We start from the raw sequence: 21,890 nt of genomic DNA on the forward strand, positions 1-21,890 counted from the left end.
TAGGATTATGTTTGATGTTAAGAAATGGATGGATGGAAAACAGCTGAAATTTAATGACAACAAAACAGAATGTTTGATAGTTGGTAAATAGTGTGATATCAGGAGGTTGAATGACTTACAAGGTTTTAATTTTAATGGAAGGAATGTAGTGATTTCTGATAAAGTAAAAAATTTGGGTGTGGTTATGGACAAATACTTAAATTTTAATGATCATATTAATGATGTAACAAGAATTGCTAGGTACCATCTCCGTAACATTGCATTTATAAGAAAATATCTTGATGATAATTCTGTCAAAATGTTAATTCATAACTATGTCATTAGTAGAATTGACTACTGTAATTCATTATACTTAAATTTACCAAATTACCAATTGAAAAAGTTACAAGTGATCATGAATAAAGCAGCTAGATTAATTAAGAGAGAATCACACCAACTCTTATTGAACTACACTGGTTGCCTATCAAGGCTAGAATTGTATTCAAAATTTGTGTCCTGACTTATCAAGCTGTTAAAACTGGTAAACCACAGTATTTGAGTGACCTACTGGAAAAATTTGAGAATAATGCCAATGTAGTTGTGAGACATGCACATGATGTAAACAGACTGTTTGAACCAAGATATAATTCTGGGATTGGTGCAAGAACATTTCAGTACAGTGCTCCAAGGTTATACAATGCACTACCTAATGATTTAAAGTGCAGTGAGAATGTTGTAGTTTTTAAGAAAAGGTTAAAAACATTTATATTCAGAGAATGTTATGACGTGGAGATGTGCATCACTGAAGGTTATGTACTGTAATTGGCGATGATGATTTATATGGTTATTGTGTTTACTTTTCATATGTTCAATTTCATTTCTTTAGCCACATATCAACTATGTATATATAATTTTGTATGAGGCCCTGTAGAGCACCATTTACTGGTGGAATAGAGCCTAGAAAACAAAACAAAACAATAATAAACAATGAGTGTGACATGTCAATTGTCAAGTGTCAACACTAAGCGAGGCAATCAAATCTCCCGGCGGTGCGCATGGCGAGCCTCGCCTCACCAGTCCCCGGGCCCCGGCCAGCTGTCAGGCACCACTCAGGCACCGCGTACTCCGTTCTGCTGGATCTCCATATGTATTGTTCAACACACTATTTACACACAGGTGGGTGGTGTAGGCGCTGCAGGGTGTACCGCTGAGAGGTGTGGCGTGTGGCGGTGTGTCTGGCAGGGCGTGGCAAGGTACACGAGGCTCGAGTATTGGTACTGTGTGGTAGGGAGTGAGTCAGGGAGGCTGCCGGATGAACACTTGACAGGGAACATTACCACTGTGTGTGTGTGTGTGTGTGTTTACCTAGTTGTAGTTTTACAGGGCACTAAAAGTTATATGAATCCCGGCCTTGGCCGGGATTCATATAACTTTTAGTGCTAACAATGTACTCGTAACCTTAACAAATAGCTTGTTAGGCAAACGTTAACAGTAAAAGCGATACATGAAACTGTTAAGCCCTAAAAAGTGCTTAACAATGTTTGTTAGGCCTTGTTAAGTTACAAGTGGTCCAGAGGGCTTTTAGCGTCTTAACAAACACTAACAAGTACCGAGTAGCGAGTGGCCATGGCAGCACGGCAACAACAACGGCGAAAATTTCGTGATAGGAAGGACATATTCCGGGATTTCAGTGATGCTGAGCTCATCAGAAGATACGGTCTGGATCGAGCTGGCATTGTAGCAGTGACAGACTTGGTGAGGGACGAACTGCACAGTCAAACTTGCCGAAATAAAGCAATCCCTCCAGAGCTGAAGGTGGCTATAACTCTCCGTTATTTAGCCACTGGCAAGATGCAGCTGTGCAGTGATGATTTTGGTGTGTCGCAGCCAACTATCAGCCGTGTGATTTGGCAAACAATCACTGCACTGACTGCCCCTCGTGTCTTCCACCAGTTTGTGAAGTTTCCACTGACTAGACAAGAAGTTCAGAGGAAGCAGGTGGAATTCATGGCTATAGCCGGATGTCCTGGAGCAGTGGGCGTGATTGACGGGACCCACGTGCGGATTGTGCCACCCAAAGATGATAAGAGCGCCTATGTGAACAAGAAATGCTACCATAGCATCAATGTTCAGGTAGTGTTTGATGCCACCTACAAGATCCTGGACATAGTAGCAAATGGCCTGGATCAGTGCATGATGCCCGCATCCTGGATGAATCTGGACTCAAAATGTTATTTGAGGATAATTATGTGCCACAACCGTGCCATCTCCTTGGGTACAGTGGATATCCATTCAAGCAGTGGCTCCTAACACCATATACAAATCGTCAGCTAGCAGACCCTCAAGCCAATTATAACAGGTAAGCAATTCATTGAGATAATTGTACATGTTTCATATTAATATAACATCTATTTTGTTCAGAAATATCCTTTATCATTCCTTTAATCTCTCATGCCAAATATATGTATTAATTCAATTTTCCTACTTATAAATAATGCTACAAGGTTAGGTTCGGTTAGGTTGGGTTAAGTTTAGACAAGTTAGGTTAGATTAGGTTAAGTTAGGTTAATTGAAATAAAATTAGGTTAGAGGATAATATGGAGATATTGATAGCCTAATTATTTTAAGACTGGTATAGTCTAACCCTCTTTTGCTCATAAATAGCCCTTTACATCCTAACTCCTCATTTCAAATAGTATATGTATTAATTCAGTTTTCCTACTTATAAGTGATGTGACAAGGGAAGGTTTTGTTAGGTTGGATTGGATTATGTTTAGTTAAGTTAGGTTAGATTAGGTTAGGCTCAGGTATAGGATAGTACAGAGATAGTGATAGCCTATGTATTTTAAGACTATGATATAGCCTAATCATGTTTGCCACTAGAAGTATATTTTCTCAAATTACTCTGATCTCTGCTATGAGTTAACCTGCAGAACTAGTAACACTTTAAAATGTGAGTGTAGTCAGCATCTCTTTCATTTTTCTTTCAGAGCTCACAAAAGAACGAGAAGTGTGGTTGAGCGAGGGATTGGGCAATGGAAGCGAAGATTTCATGTCCTGCACAGTGAAGTCCGCGTTGCCCCCGACAAGGTCTGCAAGGTGATTTATGCCTGCGTTATTCTGCACAATTTCTGCGAGAACAGGGGCATTCCTCTCCCTGATGCAGATGACTGTGATGATGGTGCTGAAGAAGTGGAGGATGAGGAGGCTGCCCCATACCATGCAGCTGCAGGCCCTGTGGCACGAGAAGTTCAAGCCCGAAGGGATCACTTTGCATACGTCCACTTCAAGTAAGTTTATTTTCATACACTCCACCACTGGTATGTCATACAAAATAATCTGATTACAGTCACTTCATCTATACACAAGTGCCCACCTTTCCAGAAAAGAGAATAAAGTTTATAAAACATTAGGTGTTTTGTAAATCATGCCTGTAGGCCTTGTTGCTTCAAACTGAGGTGCCTGAGGCATTGATGCACGTCACTAGTGGGTCTTTCTGTTCCAAACTCCTACATACAAAGGTAAAAATCTGTTCTTTCACTTTTCAGTGTTGATGAGTAAGGCTACGGTACCAGTCCAATGAAGGGTCCTCTGCCTCTGAACACCAGACCCAGCAGGAGTGCCTCTCTCACATGAGAAAAAAGGAGCATGCGGGTGGATTTTTATAAAGAAGACTTTTTTTTTACCCTTCTTTGCGCAGAAATAATAAAATATTTTTTGTAATATGTGGATGAGTTTGAAATGATCCTATATATTTAAGTTCTATTTTTAAAAGTCACTGTGTTTTGGAAGGAGGAAGTTCTTATAACATATAGGTGACTATCATAATATCATGTAGAAGGAAACAGATACAGGAGTGATTTTTGTAAAATTGTACTTATAATTATATGATACATCTAATAGCTAAGTAACTTAAGGGTAAGCACACACACACACACACACACACACACACACACACACACACAGTGGATAATGAGAAACTGATCCTGAGAGAAAAATATGACTAGAAGCACAAGATCGCATAGTAAGAAACTAAGGAAGGGACGATGTCTGAGAGATGTTAAAAAATTTAGTTTCCCGCAAAGATGTGTTGAGACTTGGAACAGATTAGTGATGAAGTGGTATCAGCAAAGAGTGTACATAGTTTTAAAGAAAAATTGGATAAGTGTAGATATGGAGACGGGACCACACGAGCATAAAGCCCAGGCCCTGTAAAACTACAACTAGGTAAATACACACACACACACATATTTAGTATTACACTTTGTTTATTTCTTTCTTTAATTTTGTTATTTCTAAATTTTCTTTTTCGCATAAAAGTTCATAGTATTTTATTTTTGCTTTTGCAGCTTCTATTATTGCTTTATATGATTTCATTTTCATTTCTCTGTCCTTAATTTCACTATTGTCATTGTCTTCTATTTCACATATTGCCTCGCTGTCAGTCACAGCAGCATCACTTGTGTAGATGATGATTGACTCCCCCTGCTCCAGACATTGAGCTGTTTCAGCTGCAGGAGGTGCCAGTGGTTGGAGTTGTGGTGGTAATTCAACAAGACTTGTCGTCTGTGCAGAGTTGGGTTGACTTCCTCTGAAAGGTAGAGCAAGAGTAATTAACGTAATAAATGGTAAGGAAACAAGAGAAACCAAGAGTAATTAACGTAATAAATGGTAACAAAATAAGAAAAACGGCATTATGATTAATTAAAGTTGCACTGAAACGGAGAAAGGAAGATTACCAGTCAAGTAATGGAAGAGAGCAAAGACAGAAATTAACCTAAAACTAAATTATCTGCAACATAGCAGTAAGTGAGGGTAGAGTTCAGAAAATGGCAAAAACACGGTGACGTGTGAAAACATTAATAAAGAGACCAAATAGATGATGCACAGGTAAATGTTTTAAGGCTGGGATTAGTAGTACCTGGAAGGAAACCCAGTACTTGTCATCCTTGAAAATGCTATAATATATAAGTATTGAAAGTGAAACATATATACTCACTGCAAGACATCTCTGGTGTAGTCGTTACTGATTCCCACTACAGTGCAGTGTTGAGAATTTCGTCCTCCAAGGATTTCCTGGATTACTATTTGCACTGGGCTCAGGGGAGATGTGGTAGGACCACCAGCTCCTGAAACAATAAAAAAAAATTATATGACCATGGATCACGATAAGATGATTAGGAAGCTAGACTGAAGGCTATATAGAAACAAATGGTGTACTTTGGAATGTGGGTTTGGGGTGAAGGACATGAACTACTTCAGTTATGCATACTCTATCTTATAGATATTGATTAGTGTCTCGGGTTACCTTAGTTGAGGTTAAGTTACATTTAGTTTGAGTTGGTTTGATTAGCCTAGGTTAGGTTAGGTTGATTAGATTTGTTTAGGTTAGGTTGATTAGGTTAGTCTAGGTTAGGTTGATTAGATTAGTTTAGGTTAGGTTGCTTAGATGGTTTGGTTAGGCTGGTTAGATGAGGTTAGGTTAGGTTAATTTTCTTAAGATTCACCTCTCTACATAAACAATTATACATTTCCGACGTATTTCATGTCATCCAACCGAAACCCTGCATTTCCATCTATTTCCAAGCTAGTTTTAGAAGAGAAGGAAGACTATAGGGACATGTGGGAGGGTATGGACACAAATAAAATTTTATCGGAAATATTTCTTTAGTCATAGGATGGATGATTTATGGAATGTGTCTTACCTGACTGAGTATATTCCTTGTTCTGTGCACTCTTGGATGGTTCTCTTTACTACAAGGAAAGCAGAGTACAATGTTTGAGAAATTTTTTTCCATGCTTTCTCCTTGTCTTGATTTGTCAGGAAGGGTGAAAACTTCCTGTTAATAACTATTTTCCTCCTTTGTATTTCTTGAACAAGCAGTAGGGTCTCGTCCTCAGACCAATTAGGTTTTCTTGTTTTCTTCGCTGGGGAAGGTCCAAGGACGTCCACGCTGGCACAATGCTTGCGGCTGTTTAGTGTTTACCAAATATTCGCGCCAAATTTTTTATTTGAAATAACCCACATTTTTTTAGTAGAAACATACTGAAAACATGCTGGGAGAATATATTAATGTGAAATATCGCTATTTGGAGTACAAAATAAGTACAAAAACATTGTTTTGTGTGCCTAATAAAAGGCAGAACTTAGCAGATTTCCGCCAAATGTAGCGGAATAAGTTAACAAACCCGTTGCTAGCTAACATTGTTTGCTAGGACTTGTTAGTGCTAGCAGCGAATTTGTCAGTCTTCATGAGATACTTTTTGCTAGTCTATGTTTGTTAACAATGCTTGTTAAGGCTTTAATAAAAAGTTACATGAATCCAGGCTGGGCTTTATGCTTATGTGGCCCCGTCTCCATATCTACACTTATCCAGTTTTTCTTTAAAACTATGCACACTCGTTGCTGACACCACTTCTTCACTCAAACTGTTCCATGTCTCAACACATCTTTGCGGGAAACTATGTTTTTTAACATCTCTCAGACATCTTCCCTTCCTCATCGTTTTACAATGCAATCTTGTGCTTCAAATGTCATATTCTTCTCTCAGGATCAGTTTCTCATTATCCACTTGGTCCATTCCGTTGATTAATTTATAAACGTGTGTGTGTGTGTTTACAGGAGGGGAGTAAACTGATGATATCCTGTGTGTATATCTATTATCAAGTTTCTCCTTACAAGTCTGCACAGTCCCAGCTGTTACAACCTTCCTTGTCAAGTTAATTCCAGCTTTTCACAACTCTATGAGGGAAACTAGACTTCTTTACATCTCTGCTACAAAAACCCTCTTTCAACTTTTAAGCCATGTCCTCTTGTACTGCATGTGTCCAATAGTAAAAAGTGTGTGTGTGTGTGTGTGTGAGAGGGTGCAGCACAGCCACCTGTGTGTGAGTGTGTTGGTGCGTGTCATGCACTCACCACCTGGTATCGTTGTGTCTTGTCCTTACTGCCGTGGTGTTCAGTGTGTGGCGCAGGGTGACGCTGCAGCAAGGCGTGCCCCTAGCAGAGGGCAGGGTGAGGTCTGCTTCAGTGATTCAGTGGGCGGTCCCTTGATTGGACTAATCTTGTTTGGCCCTGTGGTAATTTAGTGTCTGGACGTGTGTGCAGTTGTGTGGCTCCCCGTGCTGTGGTATAACCCACTATAGGGGTGGTAGGTAGCTGTGCCAGAGGTCACAGGCCAATTGGAGGGTCAGCGTGGGTGTGAATAGATGGAGCACAACACAACACCCTGGGTCAGGAGTGCCAACACTAATTACACTTGCTGATGCTTTACATTTATTACCACTGATACACTTCACAATTGGGACTGATACCCCACAGCACACTCACACTCACAATATCCCACTAACCTAATTGACCCTACCAGGTGATACCCCCATGGACCTGGTGCACATACGCGAAAATAACCTGGGTTTAACCAAGGTGGGTCAAACTGACCTCAACATTGAGTGGAACACCTTCCCTAACACCTAACTCAGACCATACACTTGGCACTATGGATTTCCTCACCACGCTACTTCCTCCCTGGTGAGAGGGCAGATTCTAGTCTGCATAGGAATGGAAAATGTAAGTGGAGCTTGGTCTGGCTGTCTTGGGTATAATGGTGACATGCAGTTTAGGTCTCCACCTGGACTGACTACCTAGCCATGGGCCACACAAGCTACGTGTGGTGAGGAGTTTGAATTAGCAAATCTGAGAGGGGTTTAGAATACTTTGTGTAGCATTTTCTACCGTACTGTTTTGATTGTTGCACCAGTGGCCGTTGCCCCAGCCCACCCTGGCCTGCCCTGTCCCTCAGTGGTGGGATTGGCGGGGCATGGGGAGGAGAGCCACAGTAGGAACAGTCACCATTCACTTCATGTACACAGTGGAGCAAGAAAAGTCACTGTTAATTTGCTTTAGTAGAAAGGGACCATTTGCTCTATTTACAGAATATAGGAGGAACAGTCACTCCCTTGCTTTCTTCCCACAGTGTTGCAGAAAGTCTGTTTTATTAATTCTCAGATTCTAGGTAGTGTAGTGGAAAGTCACTGCCTGCTTGCTTCTTGTCCCATAGTGCACCAGAGGAAGCCACTCTATATACAGTATATGTTAATGAAACTTAGGTATTTTATGGTCAAAATACAAGCACACTACCACAATATATCTCAAATGACAAAAAATAAATAAATGAACAAATTGCTCACCTTGTAAATAACTCTTACCCTTAACTCCATAAGCACCATGACATGTTTCCATATTCATTCTACTCACTATTTGGTGATTTTATGCAGCTTCAGAAACTTAATTGGTGATTAAAGTAGTGAAGACTGTGGCCATTAATCTTCTCACTTCCATAGACCTTTCTTAATGTCAATAAAATAATTTGATCATACCCAAAACTCATGGTAAAAATGTGTCCCAGTACTGAAGGAGTTAAAAACTGTTCTAATGTAGCTGTCAGTTCCAGTCTGTGTCAACCCTTCCACTGGTACCCAACACACCTATCCTTACCACTGATCACTCTGAGACACCCTTTGCACCCACTTCAAAGCATTGTTCAGTCAAGAAATTGCAAAACCTTTTCTTTTTGTGGCCTTCTGTGTTATAGATGTAATAAGTGTCCAGTATCTTGAAATGTACAGAATTATTGATATTCACCATACTTTCTTCAGAGTGCAGCAGGATCAGACTGCCCCAGCAGGATGTTTGTTAGGAGATTAATTGGAAATGCAGCTAAATCAACCAAAAAAGTAAAATAGATGATAATCATCTTGTGTTTTAGAATGTACAGAGTTATTAATATTAATTCAACATTCATCTCCAGAGTGCAGTAGTATATTTGTCAGCAGATTAATTTAAAATGCACCAAAATCTACCTCTAAATGAAATAGATAATTATCATCCTGTCATCCTGTGTCTCAAAATGCACAGAGCTATACATATTTATCCTTCTTTTTTTAAAGTACAACAGAATATTTGTTAGCAGATATTTAAGTGCACCCAAAACTACCTATAGATAAAACAATAGTCATGCAGTATCTTGAAATGTACAGAATTATTAATATTCATGGTATTTTCTTCTGAGTGCAGCAGGATCAGACCCCAGTAGGATGTTTGTTAGCAGATTAATTCAAAACACACCCAAATCTACCTATTAATCAAATTAGATAATAATGATCATCCAGTACTATCTTAAAATGCACACAGTTATTTATCTTTATCCTACTTTCTATGGAATACAGCAGAATCAGACCACCCCAGCAGGATGTTTGTTAGCAGATTAATTCAAAACACACTTAAATCTACCAATAAATGAGATAAATAATAATCATCCAGTATCTTTAAATGCACAAAGTCATCAATCCTTCTTTCTATGGAGTACAGCAGAATCAGACTGTCCCCTCAGGATGTTTATTAGCACGTTAATTCAAAGGACACCTAAATATACCAATAAATAAGATAGATGATAATCATACAGTACAGAGTTATTAATCTTATTATACTTTCTGTAGAGTGCATCAGGATCAGACCACCCCAGCAGGATGTTTGGCCTGGCGGTGATAGGGATGTCCTGCCTCAAGTTGCTGCTGCTCCCGGCCTAGTAAGTCACTCGATAATGAAGACAGTGTTAAATGGCTGCGTCAGTATGGGTTGTTCTTTTCCATCACTTCTTTTGTGTTGATTTTAAAGGTACTGTCACTTTTCTTATTTCTTAGCTAGTCACTTTTTTATTTTGCTTCTGAGCCATTTACATTTTCTTTCTATATTCTAAGCTAACTTCTATTTCCCCTCTGTTGTAAGCTAACTTCCTCCATTTCTCCTCTTTTTCCAAGCTAACCAACATTATTTTGTATTTTTCTTTAAATTTTGATATAACCATTTTTCTACTACAATGTTAAACTAAGCATTAATATTTTTCCCCCATTTCTAAACTAATAACCTTTTAATTATTATTATTATTTATTATTTATTTTTTTACTTTCAATTTTTAATCTCTCTCTCTCTCTCTCTCTCTCTCTCTCTCTCTCTCTCTCTCTCTCTCTCTCTCTCTCTCTCTCTCTCTCTCTCTCTCTCTCTCTCTCTCTCTCTCTCTCTCTCTCTCTCTCTCTCTCTCTCTAGCACAGCACAGCCCAATCCAACCAAACCCAACCTAACCTAACTCAAAAACTGCCAAGCCAACCACACACTTACAAAATAAATAGATAAAAAGAAAAAACTAACCCAAAAAAGAACTAAACTAACTGAAAAAAAAACTAACCAGAAAAAAAATAAATAGACTAACCTAATTGGAAAGACCAATCTAAGCTAACCTAATATCTCTCACCTTCCCTCCAGCCGATCAACAGACTTTGAGGTTCACCGCAACTGGCTGGCGGTGACTCACAGTCTGCCAGTGGACCGCTGGTATGTGGACCAGACCTCACCCTGGACCCTGGACTACCCACCCCTTTTTGCCTGGTTCGAGTTCCTCCTGGCCAAGGTAAGAGAGAGAGAGAGAGAGATTTCACAACAAAACACTTCATTCTCACTCCTTATTATCTTTGAGTTCATCCACCAGTCTTTCCACACCACCACACAACACCACACCCACACCTCCACAACAACCCTCCACCCCAGCACAAGCACCACACCACCACATAGCATCACACAACCACTGCACCACCACACCACCACCACACTGCTACATAACCACCACCACCACCACACCACACACAAACACACCTCATCACATCCCCACACCACCACCACCATACCCCAACACCACATCACCACACTCCATATTGTGTCATCATCAGGTGGCTCGTTTCTTCGATGCTGCAATGCTGGACATCAACAACCTCAGCTATGCCTCGCCCATGACGGTGTTGTTCCAGAGGCTGTCCGTAATTGTTACCGACCTTGTCTTCGCTTACGGATGCAAAGTGTGAGTGTCGGGAGGTCAGGGGGTCAGGGAGGAGGCCAGGTCAAGGGGTCAGGGGGTCATAGTATCAGGGTGTCAGGGGGTCAAAGGGTCAGGGAGTCATAGTGTCAGAGGGTCAGGGGGTCAGGGAAGAGGTCAGGTCAGGGGGTCAGTGTCAGGGGATCAGATGGTCAAGAGAGATGGGGATGGTTTCTGAGGGGTGCTTGTGATTTTCTTCTATGTTTCTATTGTTGTGGTTTGTTTATTTTATTTTGTTCTATTTTTTGTTTTGTTTTATTTGCTTATTTTTTTGTGGAAGGGCATAAGGCTGTTTTGCAGTGTTTGTTTGTTTATGATTGTTTGTTTGGTGGTTTGTGACTTGTTGTAATTTTTGTTTCTTTGTCTTTTTCTTCTCTCATTTGTCTTTCCTTTTCTTTTTTATCTTTGTCTCATTTCCTTGTTTTTTATTTCTCCCTCTTTCTTTTATCTTTCCTTCTCCCTTTTATCTTTTCTGTCTTTTCTCCCTTCTTTTTCCTTCTTTGTTCCTCTTTCTCCCTCTGTCTTTCCTCTCACCCTCTTTTCTCTCTCCCTCCTTTTTTTTCTCACTTTTCTCTCTTCCCATCTCTTCTTTCTTTCCCTCTCTTTCTCTTCTCTCCCTCTTTTCTTTACTTTCCCTGTTTTTCCTCTCCCTCTTCTTTCCCTTCTCTCCCCCTCTTTCTCCCTCCCTCACTCCTTATCTACCCTCCAACCCTCCCTCCCTCTATTACCTCACCTTTCCTTACCCTCCACTCCCTTTTCCAGATGTGGGAGGAGGTGGGGAGCAGTGTGGCAACCAGGAAGGGTGCAGCGGTGGGGCTGGGGCCGGCGGTGGGGGTGGTCCTCTTCACCAGTGCTGGGCTGCTATTGGTGGACCACATTCACTTCCAGTACAATGGCTTCCTTTTTGGCCTCCTCTTCATTTCCATTGCCAGAATGCTGCAGGTGAGGTGTGAGAGAGAGAGAGAATGCAAAGATGAAGGAAAAGATCATACCAAAGTCATTCCTCTCTCATATCAATTGAGAGAGAGAGAGAGAGAGAGAGAGAGAGAGAGAGAGAGAGAGAGAGAGAGAGAGAGAGAGAGAGAGAGGTGAAGGAAAAGATCTTACCAAATAAATGAATTTCTCATATCAAATATAACAGAGAGAGAGAGAGAGAGAGAGAGATATGAAGGCCCAAAAACATAACATATTAATTAGTTGCTCTCTTGTATTATTTATCAAACATGAGAAAATGATATATAAATCAATAAAGTCTTACATTAGAGGGAAAAACTATAAATTAATACATAAAGAGAGATCTGATCCTCCACCCACAGAGAAGAGAGATCGAGTCAGCCTTGTGGTTCTCAGTCCTCCTCAACCTGAAGCACATCTACCTCTACCTTGCCCCAGCATACTTCATCTACCTCCTTCGCTCCTATGTGCTCCTTGGCCCCCCCCCAACCCGCGCTGACAAGCCCCAGACCTCTCGCCTTGGCCAGCTCTTCCGTCTTGTCAAGCTTGGTGTAGTGGTGGCTGCGGTCTTCGGGCTCTCCTTCGGTCCCTTTGTCATGCGGGGTCAGCTTCTGCAGGTGGGTGCTTGAAGGGGGAGGAGGAGTACAAAGGAAAGGCAAACAGTATGAGTAATAGAGTTTTAGGTTCTTGTGAGGGTGTTTGGACAAGGAGCAGTAGTGGTAGTGGTGGTGTAGTAGTAGTAGTAGGAAGAGGAGGAGGAGGAGGAGGAGGAAGAAAAAGTTTAGTAGTGATAAGAGATGTAACATTAGTAAAAGGTGGAAAAGAAGGATGAGAAGTAGGGATAAAGGATAGTAAGGTTTAGCCAGATGGATAGATAGCCAGACAGACAGATTAAGATGCAAATACAAAAATTCAGAACACACACACGTACACACACACACACACACACACACACACTGCGGAGTGTAGTGATTAGCACGCTGGACTCACAATTGAGAGGCCTGGGTTTGAGTCCCGGTAAGCGGCGAGGCAAATGGGCGCAGCTCTTAATGTGTGGGGTGTGTTCACCTAGCAGTAAATAGGTACGGGATGTAACTGGAGGGGTTGTGGCCTCGCTTTCCCGGTGTGTGGAGTTTGTTGGGGTCTCAGTCCTACCCGAAGATCGGTCTATGAGCTCTGAGCTCACTCTATAATGGGGAAGACTGGCTGGGTGACCAGCAGGTGTGCTACACGTGTAACACACACACACACACACACACACACACACACACACACACACACACACACACACACACACACACACACACATGGGGCCTGGTAGCTCAGTGGTTAGAGCGCTGGCTTCACAAGCCAGAGGACCGGGGTTCGATTCCCCGGCCGGGTGGAGATATTTGGGTGTGTCTCCTTTGACGTGTAGGTGGTGTTCACCTAGCAGTGAGTAGGTACGGGATGTAAATCGAGGAGTTGTGACCTTGTTGTCCTGGTGTGTGGTGTGTGCCTGGTCTCAGGCCTAGCCCAAGATCGGAAATAATGAGCTCTGAGTTCGTTCCGTAGGGTAACGTCTGGCTGTCTCGTCACACACTGCACCACATCAAACAGTGAATTACACACACACACACACACACACACACACACACACACACACACACACACACACACACACACACACACACGAATAAAAAAAAATTAAAGAAAACAAGCTACAAAACAATATACCTACCTCTTTTTCACTACCCCACTCACAATATTCCTACTTTCTCACTCCCTCACTCCTCACAACCCTCCCCTCACCCCTTCCATCCCCACAGGTTCTGGCACGGCTGTTCCCCTTTCGCCGAGGTCTCTGCCACGCCTACTGGGCACCAAATTTCTGGGCACTGTATAACTTTGCTGACAAGATGCTGGTGCTGGTTGGTGAGTGTGTGGATGTATGGATGTGGTGGTGGTGGTGGTGGTGGGTGTGGGGCATTGGTAAGGATGTGGTAGTGTTCTGAATGTATTGGTGGTGTCTGGTTATGTGGTGGTGAGTTTTGGGGGCAGTGGTGAAGTTGTGGTAGTGTTCTGATTGTATTGATGATGATGTGTATACGTATTTGTGTGGTGAGGATGTAGTGGTGGTAGCGTGTAGTTTGTGGTGATGTAGTATTGGTGATGGTTGGGTGTGGTGAGGCTGTGATGGTGGTTTTTGGGGGCAGTGGTGAGGCTGTTGTTATGTTCTGAGTGTATTGATGGTGTGTGGTTTGTGGCTGTGTTGTGTGGTGTTGGTTCAGTGGTGGTGAGTCATGTAAAGGATTTGGTTTAGAGGTACATTTGACGTCAGCAGGAACATTTTTATTTTGTGATATTTTACATGATTTGGTATAAGTGTGGTACATGTTTTGTGTGTGTTTTCACTGTTTCATTGTTTGACCTGCTGCAGTCTCTGACGAGACAGCCAGACGTTACCCTACGGAACGAGCTCAGAGCTCATTATTTCCGATCTTTGGATAGGTCTGAGACCAGGCACACACCACACACCGGGACAACAAGGTCACAACTCCTCGATTTACATCCCGTACCTACTCACTGCTAGGTGAACAGGGGCTACACGTGAAAGGAGACACACCCAAATATGTGTGTGTGTGTGTGTATTTACCTAGTTGTATTTATTTACCTAGTTGTAGTTTTACAGGGCCTGGGCTTTATGTGTGTGTGTGTGTGTGTGTGTGTGTGTGTGTGTGTGTGTGTGTGTGTGTGTGTGTGTGTGTGTGTGTGTAATGTGTGACCAGTTTGTCTATCTGTGTGTACTTTTTTGTACTATATATAAGTTGTGATCAGTTTCAATCCATCTGCACATATATTTATTTGTAGAAGTAGTAGTAGTAGTAGTAGTAGTAGTAGTAGTAGTAGTAGTAGTAGGTTGGTATATACCTTAGTAATGGTTTATCTTTCTCACTTCTTTATTCATTGATATTTCTTTTTTTTCTAGATTAGCTTATTTATGTCTTGCTCCACAGTCTGACTGCTAATTTTTTCTGTGCTTCCTTTTCTGTTTCTGTAATGTGTGTAACCTATGATCAGTCAGACAGTACCAGCATCGGCACATTTGTCTGTTGCAGGAGGGCGGCTGGGGTGGCAGGTCACAAAGCAAGGTGTGGCCAGCATGACTGGAGGTTTGGTACAGGAGTTTAGCCACACCATACTGCCATCTGTGCCGCCCATTGCCACGCTCATCACCACCGCACTGTCCATCGTGGTGAGTGTCTGGCCTGTGTCATGTCATTGGTGTCCGACGCACTTGGTGTGTGTTTGTTTAGTCTTTTAATTTTTTTATTGTGTTTTGTATTTATTTTTACAAAGGAGGTGTACTAGCCAAGAGCAACAGTATGAGGAAACCAGGTCCAGTGAGGTGCTGGTCCCCAAGCAGTCAAAAGCAGTAGTCAAAAATTAAAGGACGGGTGTTTTGAAATATCCCTTTGAATAGAGTAGTAGTGGCAGAACAATCAGACCCCTCCAGGAACCACTCAGGCCTTGGTGGTCACCTCAGCCTGGTCATGGTCATGTTACTGTGCATGTTCTGTTTGTTCAGATCCCAACTACCACCTCTCATAGCTTTCCTTAACCCATCACCACCCTTCCCTTGCTTAAGTCAGAGAGAGTGAGAGAGTAAAAAGACCCATATATGATGCCTTACACATGCTAATTACAAACACCTCTAATAAAGAAGTGACTCAAAGATAAAAACTTTATTCACCATCTTGTCAGTATGATGTCTTAAGATTGCTACAGAACAAAAAGAAATGTCTCAGAGTTGTGTCTCATTAAGGAAGGCACTTCTCAATATTGGTTTAACCCTTTGGTTTCTTCTATAGGGACTGGCATCTCAATGAACCCTTATATTTTGTTATTATTTCCCACTAACCCTCTTACATAGAGAGATAGTAAATGAATAACGGTAATAACAATAATAAAAAAGGACTTCTCAGTATTTCCACAACACTCCAAAAGGATACAGTACAAGAGGAATGAGTTAGAACCACTGTCTTAAAACATTTACATTACTTCTCATGTAAGCATTTCTTTTTGGTGTTGTAACATCTCTTCCTGCTGTCCCTGCTCCTCACAGCCTGGCCTGGTGGTGCTGTGGAGGTCGCCCCACAGCCCCTGGCAGTTCATCCGTGCACTGGTGTTGTGCGGGTTTGGCTCCTTCATGTTCGGCTGGCATGTGCATGAGAAGGCCATCCTCATGGTGCTGCTTCCTCTCGGGTGTGTGTGTGCATTAAGTACATATTATTTCGTATTTTGATGTCTCTCTATTTGCTTTAGGAGTTTACTTAAGTTGTGTTTCTTAACTGTAATGATGAATCAATCTATCTATCCATCTATCTGTGTGTGTGTGTGTGTGTGTGTGTGTGTGTGTGTGTGTGTGTGTGTGTGTGTGTTCAAGATAGTTTATGGCTTTGAATGTCTCTTCTTTATATCAAATTATAATGTGCTTTCTGTAAGTTTGTCTTAGTTCTTTGCCCTTACTAATACAAGTCAATCATTGTTTCATGTTGTGTTAATATTAGTCAGTCAGCCAGTCTGATTGTCAGTTTACACCATTAGCAATACCAATGAATGAGTAAGCAAGCACTAGCATTCTCCTCTCCTTTGCTGCCAGGTTGCTGTGTCTGCTGAGGAAGGGTGAGGCACAGGCGTTCTTGTTCCTGAGCATCGTGGGACATTTCTCCCTCTTCCCTCTCCTCTTCACCCCTCAGGAGACACCGATAAAGGTAGTGTGTTGTGTTGCGTGAATATTGTGTTCCCTGTTGCTGATGCCTGGTGTGGATGGTGTGTGGCAGAGAGAGAGCATACCGCTGGGGTCTTTAAGGGGTAGTGCTCAGATATTTGAGAATAATTTATGGTGTTTTAGAAAAATGATCATAAAATTATCACACTACATATTCTGCAACACTGTAATTTATTTCTTCTCTAAATCCACTTTTTTAATGTGTTTGTGTCTATCAGTAAAAGCATTGACTGGTGAGTGTCTGGTCAGAGAGAGAGAGGCAGTTGGTTGATGATGTTTTTCCACAGAAGTGGATGTGTTTGAAAGATCCAGATTGGGTGGATGTATGTGAGAGAGAGATGTAATGTGGAGTGGAGTGATGTTTTTCCCAATATGCAGCCTGTGAATCTGACTCTGAATTTTCAAAGCCAGAAGTTTCCTTCAACATGTTATCTGGAATTTAACATTTTTGTGCTAACATGGCCTGTGCATGTGTTGTGAAATTTAGTAGTTTGAATGTTTTCAGGATATTTGGTAATGCTTTTGTTGTTTAATGCTGAGGATAATTTTGTCTTACTGTAATAGTTTTTCTGAGTGTAATTTCCTTGTAAAGCATGTGTGTTTTTTCTAGAATTAGGAACATTTATTGCCCCAGTATCCTGTGTGTGTGTATTGGATAAACATATTACAAGTGTCTTCCACAGGTGACGGCGCTGATGCTGCACACTCTCTTCACTGTGCAAGTCCTCAGAGCACAGTGGGGCCAGCCACTCCTCCATGCTGTTGAGAACTTGTACTTACTGGGACTGGTGCCTCTGTTCCTGCTGCTGGAGCTAGGGCCAGGGCGCTTGGGGCTGGGTGAGGGGCTGCCGTTCCTGCCCCTCATGCTGGTGTCGGTGTACTGTGCCTTGGGGGTCACCTACAGCTGGGTGAAGCTCTCCTACTTAATGATGGGTAGTGCATGGAAGTTTAAGAAGAAGACGAGCTAAGGGCCCACATTTGTAGTGTGTTGAGGTGGTGCAAGTTGTGGGTTATGTTGTGAGGCTGTGGGTGTGCTGTCTAGTGCATTGGTGCTGGTACTTAGGGAGGTGGATAAGTGGAAGTATGTGCTTGGAGCATTTCAGTGGATTTGATTATGGGAAGTGATGTGGATTGGAAGCATTGCAGGAGTATTGGGAAGGTGTCTATTTTTTGGAGTCCTGTGTGTGAGGCTGTCAGGGAATAACTGAAGGGGTGAAGGAGCAAAACTCAGCTTTGGTCTTTGAAGTATTTATTGTTATTGTTCATTTTGTGAGTTTTCTATGAGCGCCTCACCTTCAGATGGATCAAGATTTAGTTGCAGGATATGTTTTTTGTGCGAGTCTTTGTATCATGTCTCAGCTGTGTCCTTTCTTGAGGATATTGACTTTTTGAATAGGTACAGTAAGTCCTCCTTATATGGTACTTCGTTATCCGGTAAATTCACAGTTACGGTGTTTGGTAATTACTATCCTTGATTCTATTTATGGTAAGAAAATTTCACAGGGACGGTATCCACCCATGTTTTGTTTACACGAAAGAGGAGTAGTCTGACATTGGACGTAAAATTAGATATTTTGAAGAGGGAAGAGCAGGGAGATGGTACGTCTACCATAAGTCGAAACTTGGGCCTAGCCCAGCCGACAGTCTGGACAGTGTTGAATTGTGAGGCTATAAAAAAAGCTGAGGAGAATGTAATGGATCTGCAGAGCAGAGCCTTGTCTACCCACTCAGCAGAAGATGAGTAAGGTTCTGAAATCCCTACTGTCCCTTAGCCTCGGGAGGGATATCATCTGATAAAAAGGTAAATAAAAATATTTTGTTTATTTCTTTTGTGCAATACTTTACATTATTTTATTTGACTTTTTTCATGTTTGTAGGGGTGACTTTCGATGTGCTGGAACACATCCCCTATTATTACATGTTATAATGGGTTCGGTATATGGTAATTTTGTAAGGTTTTCAGGAACGCATATGTACCGTATAATGAGGACTTACTGTACTGTCTGTGCCTCCTAATTACACTCGACCCTCGTTTATCCAGACCTACCTTGTTAGTCTTGAATTCGGTTTATCTGGACAGTGTCCAGTGGCTGACTAATTAATTCAAATAATACTTGCCTCGTGTACTGCCAGAAATGCCTGATAAATGGTAGCAGGTGGTTGTGAACAAGTCCAGCTGGCACTCATAAACGTGTTTTTTTTTTTTGTTTCAGTGATTGATTTTGTGCATTTTTCGTATGAATGGATACCTTCTAAGTCTATTTATTAAGCATAAGCAAGTTATCCTAGCTGTGGCTCAAAAGGAGGAGGTAATAAGAGAATCAGAGGAAGGAGCCAGTGTTATGAGTGTTTGTGAGGAGTAAGGTGTGGCCAAGCAAACTGTGTCAGACATTAGAAAGTTGAAAGATTAGCTGATAGATTCTGCCAAATACTGTGTGGATGCATCGGCAAGCAAAGATGGTAAAGGTGCACCTAAAAAAAGTTAGGACTAGAAAATTGCTGCATTAGATGTTGCAGTTATGAAGTGTGTGCAGCAACAATCAGTGGGAATGAATGTCTGTGGCATAGAAATCCTTGCAGCAGCTAGGAAGCTGGCTGAGAAATGGAAATAGAAAATTTCATAGGAAGCGATGGGTGGCTGTGGTGATTCCACAATCGAAACAGACCTGCACTGAACCTTTTCAAATTAAGCGGGATAAATGAATTCAAGATGAACATTTAAGCTATTCCTAATTGTATAATGGTCATGAGACAGGTTTCTTTTGGTGTTCAATGCCTAAGAATAGTCAGTATTATTTATTTGTTATCTGGACTGGTTCCTGCACAATCTAGTCTGGAAAATGAGGGTCGAGTGTACTTCACAAAGGATGTGTCATTCTGTAGAGGTGACAGGGATAAGGAGTTATGCTGAAAATGTTTTGTCCCTGGAATGTTGATGGCAGTACAGTGTTCAGGTGGTGGGGAGTGATGATGAGTGGCTGAAGAGATGTAATGAAGAATACTTTGCTCAAGGGAATGAGTGTTTTGTGGTTTCAAGATATGTGGTGATGTGTAGGAATTACTGGAAAAGTGTAAAAACTTATGCCAACGATGAGAATAAGATTTATTTTTTTACATACTGAAGGTCAGTTATCAGTTAACAAGCTTTTTTTCTATGAACTTATCTTTCCATCAATCTGAAGTTCTTTGATCTGCAGTGTGACAAGGGTCCTGGCAGACTGAAGACTGAAGGTTCAGGGGGAAAACACTAGGCAATAGTGTTGGTTATTCAGTTTTTGTCTACATGTCGCTAGGAATGAGATACACAGCTCCTGGTGCTACCAACGCTGACAAATGTAAAGAGGAGATAGGTCATGATGTCTGGGATGTTATGTACAGTGTTTGTTACTTGTATTGTTAAGGAGGAAGGTAATCTGGCTCATTTTCTCTGCATGGAGTTCTGAGTGGACATACCAGAATACCTGACTTGACCTTTGTGCCCTCCTGTTGACCACTATGACCACTGCTGTGGGAGAGGTTAGGCACAGCCTTCTCCATGTTGCTACACATTCCACAAAGTGCCATCAAAGAGTTTTGTGTACAATTATTTTTTACTTGTATAGGAGACTAACGGTCACTAACCAAAGGATTCATCTCTTATTCACCATGATATAATAACTAACATATTTATAATCATATGTAGGTTGCTCAAGGGAAAGCCATCAAGTTTTACAGAACACTTCAACAAAACTTTCTCTCTTTGTATGTTGCAGTGGAATGCCTACTTTCTGTACTTTTGTATTACATATTGATTGATTGATTGATAGGCAACCTAGAGTGCTTAATCACTGTGTGTGTGCTGTGCCTTTTATTTGCCTTTCTTCTTGTCTATAATCTCCCTTACTGTCACTGTTCTTACTTTTTTGTCTCATGCCAATGGTAGGTAAATGTGACTAATCTTGTCAAAGGAATGTGAAGCTCGAGGTGATAATGTGCAAATTCAAGACGGTAAGAATTTAAGAATGGGCACAAAACTTTCAAGAATTCTGTACATCTTTTCTGGTTTCCTGGCCTGAAATTTTTTTGATCTTCATAACACACATTTGTTGTACCAAATATGACATTAGAATTAATCATGTTCATTGTTGTGAACCCTACTGTAATTGGTGGGAGCCCAGTGACAGTTTTGACCAACATTGTTTGAAGGGACCCCATGTGCAAGATCTAGTGTTGTGAGGTTGATGCCATTCAGTAATAGTTATTGAGCCACAGGGAACAAATATTAGTTTGTAAACAGTGGGATGCTCCTGTTTTTTGTCCCATTTTCACACCATTCCTGCCTTGCTTTTTGCATCATTCCAATTTTAATTTTCTACAATGTTTTGTAGCATTCCAGGCTCCACACATTACATTCATCCCTCACCATCATCATCATCATATGCATGTGTAACATACATGCACAGTACAGTACAACACTTTGTTTTCATTGTCATACATGCATAAGGAAGAATGTATTACAATGCAAGAGAATAAAGTTGTTATAATAAGTCAGTGAAACTCGTATCCTTCAAGCAGCATTGTGTGTGTGTGTGTGTGCACACGCGTGTGCATGTGAGTCTATATTATTCCTGACCTGACCAAACGAGGCATGAGTAAGATGATGGAGACCAGCTGTACCTGATACCAACACCTCAATACAACTCAGTAAAACATTACATCAAATACCAAAATATTGTCCCCAGATAATAAATAATATACTTTGATTATATTTGCAGCATTTACATTGAAGAATTATCCAAGTTTGTGGGATTTGAGAGGGAGCCGAGTCAATTGTCATCTGTACCCAAAACGTCATAACAGAGTGGAATAGTGAAGGATAAGAGGTATATAAAATGACAGTAACTGTAGCTCACATGTGATGCAGCTTTAGACACAATGCAGAAAACAATCAACACAACTGAGGAATGATTAATATGTTACCCAACCATAACAAAACAGAGGCTAATGATTAACTTCAATACAGAAAGATGCATCACTCCCTCATCATCCTCACATCCCTACCACCTATCGGTAATTTCTTCGCCGTCCCCCTCTGGGTCTCTGTTCCCGGCCCCTATAATGCTGTGGGGCGCTGGAGTCTGTGTGACTCTCACTTTCCTCTTCCTCCTGCTCCTCTTCTTTCTCTGTCCTCTTTTTTGTCAGTGAAGCAAGACTTCATCACTGGGAGCATGTCTGGGAAACAGGAAGGTGAAATATATAGAAATGCTAAATAGCAGCTATGGGGG

At 41.4% G+C, this 21,890-nt stretch overlaps 2 protein-coding genes across 2 annotated transcripts in view; one reads left to right on the plus strand and one right to left on the minus strand.

Annotated features, from left to right (window-relative positions):
* The first annotated feature begins 956 nt into the window (after positions 1–956).
* LOC123517783 (probable dolichyl pyrophosphate Glc1Man9GlcNAc2 alpha-1,3-glucosyltransferase) lies at positions 957–21,156 on the plus strand. The gene is made up of 12 exons (XM_045278245.1): positions 957–1,155; positions 8,635–8,712; positions 9,475–9,563; positions 10,298–10,442; positions 10,759–10,884; positions 11,664–11,843; positions 12,218–12,472; positions 13,664–13,769; positions 14,954–15,090; positions 15,961–16,100; positions 16,498–16,609; positions 17,310–21,156. The coding sequence occupies exons 1-12, from the start codon at positions 967–969 to the stop codon at positions 17,592–17,594; spliced, it is 1,842 nt and encodes a 613-aa protein (XP_045134180.1). The 5' UTR covers positions 957–966; the 3' UTR covers positions 17,595–21,156.
* The window catches only part of LOC123517777 (activating signal cointegrator 1 complex subunit 3-like), an 84,788-nt gene continuing 82,608 nt past the window's right edge, over positions 19,711–21,890 (minus strand). The window contains 1 exon segment of the mRNA XM_045278234.1: positions 19,711–21,837. Coding sequence (XP_045134169.1) covers positions 21,755–21,837 — 83 coding nt within the window. The 3' untranslated portion in view covers positions 19,711–21,754.

The sequence above is a fragment of the Portunus trituberculatus genome, chromosome 6, assembly GCF_017591435.1.
Source record: "Portunus trituberculatus isolate SZX2019 chromosome 6, ASM1759143v1, whole genome shotgun sequence".
Taxonomy (NCBI): Eukaryota; Metazoa; Arthropoda; class Malacostraca; order Decapoda; family Portunidae; genus Portunus; species Portunus trituberculatus.